The 9,268-nt window shown below is 54.1% G+C and overlaps 1 protein-coding gene across 6 annotated transcripts in view; it reads right to left on the minus strand.

The window, feature by feature from the left end:
* The window catches only part of SP2 (Sp2 transcription factor), a 30,498-nt gene extending 26,269 nt beyond the window's left edge, over window positions 1-4,229 (minus strand). For 2 of the 6 annotated variants that reach the window (XM_045488574.1, XM_045488573.1), the window contains exon 1: window positions 4,133-4,229. In XM_045488574.1, coding sequence (XP_045344530.1) covers window positions 4,133-4,214 — 82 coding nt within the window. In that variant the 5' untranslated portion in view covers window positions 4,215-4,229. Of the gene's footprint in view, window positions 1-170; window positions 675-979; window positions 1,179-4,132 lie in introns of those variants that run through there. The other 4 variants (XM_045488576.1, XM_045488575.1, XM_045488577.1 and 1 more) reach the window with 2 other exon arrangements.
* Between the last annotated feature and the right edge of the window lie 5,039 nt (window positions 4,230-9,268).

A 9,268-nucleotide genomic window follows, 5' to 3' on the forward strand; every position in this document is an offset into this window, starting at 1 on the left:
AAAGAGAAGACACAGTTCCTTTTCAACTAAAATTAGAAAGCCACTGGGAACATAAGCCAAGAAGCACGGGTAGGAGGCTGAGAACCAAAAGTCAGCAATGGGATGGAGGCAGGGTGGAGAAAGAAAGTAAATATCCGTTTTATTTCTTCTGTCATTCCTTGGGTTTGCACCTGGCTTTTGGGATTCAGCAGTCCCACCGACGGAGCATCAGCTAACAGGCTGGGAGCTTTGTCAGCAAGTTCTTAAACGGCTCATAATTCTGCTAAGAGCTTGCGGGTATCTAGCTGGTGTTCAAGGACCCAAGTGAAAACATTACGAGGTTTATGTCCACGTCGCAGTCTAAGGCAAGAGGTCATCTGCCCTTGGGGGGGGGGGGGGGGGCGGTGCCCTCATGTCCTGACACACCATCTCTCCATTGGGGTATATCGGGAACCAGGCTGGCTTCTAGGCCCCGCAGTGCCCATGTGGTTGGCGCCGTCTGCATTTTAAGCACTCCCTCGCCCCTCTCTGCGCTCGGGAGGGCCCTGAATCGCCGGTAGGTACCGAGTCAGAATGCAGGAGGGTCCCCCAACACAGGGCTAGCGCGAGGAGCGTGGGCCGCCTCCTCGGAGCAGACCCAGGCTATGTCCACAGGCCGGAAGCACTGAGGTGGGTAGGCAACTGGGTGAAGGGGGTGCCAGGCACGCCCGGGTGCCCGCACCTCTCACCAGCCCCCGGAAGCGCCGCCCTCCCGCCCAGCGGGCTCCGAGGGGGCGGGGAGTCGAACGCCCCCTTCCGGGTGCCTCCGCCCGGCTGGCCAGCCCCGCTCCTCCTCCGGGCGGGAATCCTCCCTCCCCCGCCCCTCCCGGAGCCGGGCCCCGGCGCCAGGCCCGGTCCCAGGGGGGAACCCCCGGCCCCGGCTTCCCCTCCCTGCGGCCTCTGCCCGTCTTCCCGACCCTTGGGGGCCGGAAAGACCCCGCCGGCAGCGGTCAGGACCCACCGCTCATTACGACATCTTCCTCCCTGGCCTCCGCCGCCTCCGCCGCCACCGAGAGCCTGACACCGCCCGCCCAGCACCCGCCAATCCCGGAGCCCGCCACCGCCCGAGCGACGGCAGCGTTCACCAATAAGAGTTCAGTACATTGGGGACCGACAGCACTAGTATCCAATCAGAGAGAGGCGTCTAGAGCGACGTTGGTTTGGCCAATAGACTTGTGAAATGTCACTGATGGACAGTAGAGGGCACCAACCGGAAACCTACTGAAGAGTGACCGACATGTGCGTCAGCCAATTGGCGGGACGTGAAGTCCCGCCTATGAGGTGGTTGATGGACAGCAACAGGAAGCTAGATGGGGAGGGGCTTAGCTGAGGAGTGGTTTTGTATTGGTCGTGGTTGACCTTCCACCCACCTCGAACCCAAAAGATGAGTGATAGATCTACCCCAAAGCCAATCAGAAATCCTTAGGGTGAGGCCCAGAAATGCCCTATAAATAGTACACACTACACCTCAATCTAGTGTCGCCCTGGAGTGGCGGGAGCCACCTGCTTTTCGGCTACTCAAACCCCTTGGCTGGTGAGTGGGAAGCCACCAGCCTTTTTTTTTTTTTTTTTTTTAAATTTCCCTCGCCTTTATCGCTTCGGGAGAGGGAAATGAGCCCCCAGGTGACTTTGTACCGCGAGGCATCGGAGTTCAACACAATAGCGGGAGTTGGGCTACGTGACACTTCTGAGAGAAGGGATTATTTCGCCATCTCACTTCAAGCCCCTGTTCATCCTCACCTAGTTATTGCAGCGACCCGCCCCTCCCCTCCCCCCACAACGGGCGGTCCACCCAGAATCACCTGAAGCTCTCTAAAAGGAGATTCTCGGGGCTGCCGCTCATAATCCGATTCTGTGCGTCTAGGGCACTGTTGGAATATACATTCTGTCCAGCACCTTGGGCGGCCAGAGAGTTGGGCCTTTCCGATTTACCTCCTTGAATGAGGTGCTGTGTGAGTACATACAGTCCTTGGGAGGCGCGACCCGGGTACGTTTTTCTTTCCCAGGTCTGCTGTACATGCGTAACTTGGGCAGGCTGCCTGGCGTTACTGAGCAGGAATCCACGCTGGCTTCAGACCAGCCTGGGTTTGAAATTTACGTCCCACTTACAGAGGGGCAGGGTACTGAAACTCCCTGCGCCTTATGTCCTCACCTGCAAAATGAGGCTAGTCACACCTACACCTTACAGCAGCGGCTTCTCTTTCTTTTTTAAAACACCATAAGCCGCAGTGAGAAATAACATTTGAATCCCGACACAGTACCCTAAAACTCAGCTGAAAATGTGTAGCAAAGTTTCCAAAAACAATACTAAACCTTTCTACCCGCGACGCCCTGATAATTTCTATAGTTATTCTCCCTTCCCCCTTCCCTCCCTTCCTTTTTTTCATTCCTTTTCTTGATCTTGACTGGCAGCTTGAAAAAAGCTATCATAAAGGGTTGGAGTGATCAAATAAAATACAGAGCCCAATGCCCAGTACACAGTAATTGATGAATAAATGTTAATTTTCTCTTCCAGTCTACCCCTCTCAGCCTTCGCCTTTGAAAAACAAGACTCTAAAAGCAAGACTCCTTCGGGGTGCCTGGGTGGCTCAGTCAGTTGAGCATCTGACTCTTGGTTTCCTAGGGTTGTAGGATCAAGCCCCGAGTTGGGCTTGGTGTTCCACACTCAGCACAGAGCTCATTTGAGATTCTCTCTCTCCCTTCCTCTGCCCGTCTCCCCTGCTTGATCTCTCTCTCAAAATTAAAAAAAAAAAAAAAAAAGCTATCACTCCTCTAGTTAAGAACCTTCATTGGCTCCCTATGCCGTTCTGGATGAAAAGCCCAAACTCCTTTTTTAGGGGGCAAACAATGTCCTTCACACACACTTGCGTGTCTTTCCTCCCCCACCCTATTCCCTTTCTACAGATCCTACCCTTTTGCCTCAAGGAAATATTTTACATTTCTTAAACACTTACTGTTCTGTTTCCCTTCCTGCTTTATCCTTCCTGTCTCCTGGTAAACTCCTGAACATCCTTCAAGACCAGGCTCAAACTCTGAACACCCAACTCCCACTGAACCACAGCTTTTTTCCTTCTCTAGACTGCAGAGGGCTTCACTCGCTAACACTGCACTTTTATTTTCACATCTGTCCCCTGCTACATACGCTGTGAGCTGCAGTGGAAGGTTTGAAACCTGTACAAGAGGACTGGCAGGAAGTGTCTGTTGAGTTAAAGAATGAATATTTGCATACAATTACATCTACATAGGACTTGTTTATATAGACCATACATTCTGTTCCCAGGCCATTTTTCAAGTTCAGATTGCTTCACTGTCAAGCAGAGGACTCCACCCGGGTTCAGTGACTCAGCTATATTAGGGTGCAGGGAGTTTGGGGGGGGGGGGTGAGGTGGAATATCCTGCTGGGCCACTGCCAAACCTTTTGTGGCAGCTGTGCCTCTCTCACCCCCAGAGGCCCCATCATGAAGACTGCAGAGGGGGTGGGGGGAAGTGTGCACGTGTGTGGGTGGGGGAGCAGGGTGCAAAAACAGAGAATTGGGCAGTTCTGAGTTACTTGAATTGTTCTTCCCTTTTAAAGACCGCCATTGCCTTGTTTTCTCTTTCTTTCCAGGCTATCTTGCTCCTTTCTTACCAGAGGCAGAGCCGAGGAAGGGGGCACTTTCTCAGGAGCCCCTTATCCTTTTGTCAGAACCACTGGGGTCTTGGAGCCTCATTTACAACCCCCTCAAAGCACCGTACAACTTCCCTTCCCTCCCACAGGTCGCTTCTTTCAAGATGGCCCCCATTCTCACCAGAGAGTAAGGAGGCCGGGCAGCCAGCTGCTAATGCTCGCTTTCTCCCTGGCTGCATTTTAGACTCATTGGAGCTATTAATAAATTCTGAAGCCCAGGTGCCATCCCAGGGCCAGAAAATCAGAATCTCTGGGGGTGGGACCCTGGCGATGGTGTTTGGAAGCTCCTCGGGGGACTCCCAACGGGCAGCCAAATGTTGAGAACCACTCAGTAGCACAGACATCTTTCCACGGTGGGTGCCCGAGTGAAAAACTGAACAGTCTGACCCTCCACCCCCACCCACTCCTGTCCCTCCCCTTCCTGAATTTCTCCCCTGCCCAGCTTACCTGCCTCGGTCTTCACGGAGCCAGGGCCGACAGGTGGTTCTGGCTGTGTCTCACCCAATGATGGGCCTGGAGGCAGGTTCATTCTCTCTCTCTCTCTCTCTCTCTCTCTCTCTCCGTGATATTTCCCTTCTTGTTTCCAACTATGCTTAGCCTCTTCGTGCTCTAACTGGCCAATTTCTCCCCCTTTCTCACTTACAAACTCCCCATCCGCCACCCCTTAAAGCCCATTTTGTCTTACTCACCACTGCACCTTCCACTCCCAGCACATTGTGTGATATGTGATAGGTGCAGAGTGTTTGTTGACTGACTAAACGACGGCATCCTTTTAACACTTTTCATGGACTTCCCTTCTCTTCCAGGCCCAGCTTCCTCCACCTCCATTTCACCTCTCCCTCCCTGTCTGCCTCTTCACCCCCTTCCCTCTTCCTTCTCCCCTGCTTTTCCTGCTTCCTGACATTCTCCTTGTCCTTCCCTTTGGCATGCAGCTGCCCCCTTTCATTCATCAGTACCAGAGAATGCATCTGTCCCCAAGGATGGGTGAGAGAGCACCAGAAGGAGGGAGAAAGGGATGCAGAGCCACAGTCTCTGCCCTTAGGAAGCTCCAGATTCCTTCTGGAGCCTCGTGGGAAAGGTGTGGTGCAGCACCTTCTGTCCAAAAGCCAGAAGAATATCAGTGTCCGCCCTTGACTTATCTGCTGGTCCTCACTCATAGCGACAACCCAAGCTTGATTGGTTTCTTTTTGAAGAGTTCCAGCCAATTCAGCCTTCTAAAGCCTGCTCATCCTCCCTTAAGGATTTTCCCAGTAGCCTCTGCTTCTCCCATTGACCTCCTCTGCTTTTCCACGTTCTCATGTCTTCCCTTTCCACCTACAGAGAAATCAGATTTGCCGACTTTTCGAACGACCCCTGACACTCTTAAGCACCCAGGCAAAAACACCTAGTTTAAGTGAATCCTGATTTTTTTTTTTTTTCCTCCCAGGCCCATCTATGGTTTCAACGATCTACATTTCCTTACTCTTCCATGAGCACAAAACAGTGACAGAGGCTGTAAAATGTGTCTCCCTATTACCCGTTGGCAGCTACCCCACCCCGTACCCCGGGTGCACACACACAGCCACCCCTCTTTCTCCACTGCCATGGGATGCCACTCCTGACCCATGCCCTGACTTGTCAACTCCTTCTGTCCTCTGGTTGCCCTGCCAGACTGATGACTGTCCACCAACTGCCATGGAATCTTCCAGCAAGAACATTCCGCCCTTCCTTCCCCACAGGATTCTTCCTTCTTACCTGGTTCTTTCCATCCCTTAGTCCCCTTGGGATGAGATCTGTGGAGCCTTAGGGAAAAAGGGCAGGCCCCTCCTTCCCCCCTGCTCCCCACTCCCCTCCCAGGGAGAAGCCCTTTAGGTAGAAGGCACCTCTCAGCCCTCTCAGCCTTCTTTGTTGCCACTAGGGGGCATCCAAGGCATTTCTAAAAGCAGATGCCGGGTGGTTGGGTGGTTGGTTGGTTGGTTGGTTCGTTTTAACCTTACTGCAAGGGAAAGACAAGCACAGAAATTGAGTTTTAACAAGCATGCATTGAGTGCCTACTGTTTGCCAGGTTTGTGCCCTGCTTCACCTGGAAACAGTATGTTCTAGCCACTACAAAAGCTCCTTGAAGAGCCATTTGCCTCTTTAAGGAATCATTTCCTACCAATCAGCCCATCTTACCGTATCTGGTAACATTTTCCTCTCTCTGCCTCAGCCTCTCCCCTGCCCTCAGCCTCTCTCCACCCCTGCGGACCCCGAGGACGAGGACCACAGTTCTGTGTCTGCTTCTCTGAGTCCAGGCTTCCCACGGCAGACTGGAAACATACCAAGGGACAAAGTGAATTTCCCCAGGTGGGCCCTGTCTCCCTCTCTCTTCTGGGTTCCTGACCCTCTCCTGTCAAAGCCCCATCTTGGTCACCATCACTAGCCTCCTGAAAGTTCCCCAGACCCCCTGAGTGCGGAGGATGAGGGTTCGGTGAGGCCATTGGCTGGGATGCTGGGCTCAGGAGCATAACTTCGTCACCTGGGAGCCCCGACCCAGCTGGCAGAGACTCGGGAAGTGGGTGACAGTGGCGATAACAATAACAGTAATAATAGTAATAATACACTGGGGCCTACAAAATGGCTGTGAAATACCCTCTAATGACCACTTGTATTTATAGATCTCCTTCTCTTCCTAGACACTTCAGAGCCATTGCCCAATTAACCCTCCTAGCTTCCCTAGGAGGGACAATTAACCCCCTATTTTACAGCCGGGGGAAACCGAGGCTCTGAGAAGGCGATGGAGTGGGCTGAGGTCACACAGTGCATTAGTGAGAGCAGAATGTGGCACTCTCTCCTTGCTTTCCTCTATATCCAGACCCACCTGAGTGTGTGTGGCCCCCATACACACTCACGCACACATGTGCACGTGTCCCTGTCTATTTCTCTACCCTGCCATGGACCTCAGCGTCTGGGAGAAGCTGGAACCGGGGCAAAGGATTGCTGCCTGGGGTAACAAGGAGGGAATCCCAGTTACCATGGAGGAGGGCTTCTCGGGGCCAGTCAAGGCTCTGGGGAGATCTTTCTCTATTCTTTGAATGCACCTCATGTCTGACAGGGTGCCAGTCAGGATCGAACCTCCCCAGACTTCAAGACTCATGGGAGAAGAAATGGGGGGGGGGGCGTCTGAGTCCCCACACAACATGTCTTCGTGACAGTGCCAGACATGTGTTCACCCTAAGAACCAGTGTGGATGAGGAACCCCACTAACGCCTTCTGGCCTCGATATTGGGGATGGCAACGTGATTCCAGAGAAGAGATGTGACCACCCTAGAGAGGAAGAAGGTCTCCCCGAACCAGAATGGCAGTTTATTTTTTAAATTAAGAAAAAAAAATTTTTTTTAATGTTTATTTGTTTTTGAGAGACAGCGTGAGCAGGGGAGGGGCAGAGAGAAAGAGAGGGAGACACAGAATCGGTAGCAGGTTCCAGGCTCTGAGCTGTCAGCACAGAGCCCAACGCGGGGCTCGAACCCACGAACAGCGAGATCACGACCTGAGCCGAAGTCCGATGCTTAACCGACTGAGCCCCCCAGGCGCCCCCGGAATGGCAGTTTATTTGGCCTCCATGAGAAGACACAAGACAGGAACAAGGGGAGGAAGGGAGAGATGGAGCTGGGCCCGGGAATGATTCTCGGTTTCAAGACTTCACCGAGAAAGTAGAAAAGAAAGGAGACACTTCTCCTCTAGTCTGAACTCAGGCACAGAAAGGGGGAACGTGCTTTTTGTGCAGCAGGAGGGAACATGGTTATCTAATCTAAGAGCTTCCTGGCTACACAAGATAACGCCCTGGAGCAGGTGACAGAAGACTGGATGACATTTGGCTAATATGAACACCGTTCCAGTTGGCTTGGATGCCGGGATTGGAGTTCTCCATACGTGGGTGGGTCCCTGCTTAGAGAGAGCAGCAGTGGAAAGCAGGCTGACCGCAGCCTTGCCTGGGTTCTTCAAGTCGCTGATCCTTCCTGACTGGCCCCCACCTACCAGCTCCACTCCTGACTCCTGTCTCGCCCCCGTGACCCCTGCAGCCAGGGCCTGGGCCCGTCCCTCCCACAGCTCCTGGTTCCTGGGCTGAAACTCTATGGCTCCACATTGCTGAGATTTTACTAGGGCTCCCAGCTGGGTCCCACCTTTGATCTGGCTTCAAAAAATAAAAAGCAGTACCAGGAGAGCAATTTTCCCCCGACCTGCTGGGGAGGAAGGCAGGCTGGAGGCAGGTCCTGACCAGCCCGGCCCACTCCTCCTTGAGCCTGTAGTCTGAAGCTGGTGGCAGGGGGGGCAGGGGGGTTGGGGACCAAAGGAGCAAAGCCGTTTCCCTCTCTGACTTCCTCTACCTCCCTGCTAGAGCACTGACCTCAGGTTAGTCTCCCTTCCCTTCCCTTCCCTGCCTGCCAATTGGCAGAAGGAAGGACCCAAGGAAACTATAGCTGCTCCCTCCCACCCCACCTGCTACCCAGCACTGGGCTCCCCACCCCAACCTCTTCCCTATGGGGCTGGATTAGAGCAGTGCCCCGCGTGGAAGGGCAGTGCCTCTGTCCTCTCCCCACTTGTGCCCCTGGCCTGTTCCTGGGGAGTGCCGGCCGACCACTCAGGGCGGGGCCTGGCAACGGGCAAGTCTGTGCCCACCTGGCTGGGCACCCGAGACATTACTCAGTTGGCTGTCTCCGCGCCAGCTCTGGTCTTGGGAGGCTGGACTAAGGAATGGGGAGGGGAAGGCCAGGCTGGAAAGAGGGTGGGTCAGCCTTTTATGGAGCTTCCTCCGCATCCCTTTGCCTATGATACCGCAAGACCTGGCCGAGGATTTCCATCTTCTGGCAGCCCCCACCCTCTGGCCAAGTTCAAAGGCTCTAGCTCCTCACCTGTCCCAGGATGCTTACCTGGGGCCCTTTTAAGTGGTTAGCAGCACCCCTCCTCCACCCAGCCGAGGTTCAGGGCTTCACCGTGAGGGTGCAGGGGACGTGGGGGATTAGGGTGATGGGGTGCAGAGTCCAGAGTTAGAGAGGAAGCAGCAACACACCCCTAAAACAGTTGAGCTGCCTGCCCCCAGTGATGTCAAGCCCTAGACACAGGGCCATTGACTACTAGATAATTCCTTCAGGGACCAGGAAGGAGCCTGGGGTCAGGCCCAAGGGCAAACTGGCAGCTGAGAACGGAGGGTAGGGGCTGCTGCCCTGGACACCTTTTTCAGCTCAGCCTCTTGGGTCATTGGTTTAAATAAAAGATGGCCATCAAGCCCAGGGCGACCAAGCTTTCAGTGTTTTTGTGTCCTTATTGTTCCATTCTTGTCTCCTTCAGGGAAGACTCCTATCCCACAATCATACTCTGAAAGTGTTCCCTAAATCTTGGGACTCTTCCAGAATTGGCCAGAACCCACCCTCCCCTCCTGCCTCCACTTGCTGGGAAAAGGAGCCATGGGACCAAGAGCGCCCCTACCTCCAGAGGGAAGCACCTTCTGGAAGTCTCCCCGTCAGTCCCCCTCCTCTGGCCCCAGGCACCTCTCCCTGACCTGGGGGCAGAAAGGAGAGTCCAGGGTGGGGGAGGAAGTTGGGAGTCACCTAGTCTCCAAGTGGG

The sequence above is a fragment of the Leopardus geoffroyi genome, chromosome E1, assembly GCF_018350155.1.
Source record: "Leopardus geoffroyi isolate Oge1 chromosome E1, O.geoffroyi_Oge1_pat1.0, whole genome shotgun sequence".
NCBI lineage: Eukaryota > Metazoa > Chordata > Mammalia > Carnivora > Felidae > Leopardus > Leopardus geoffroyi.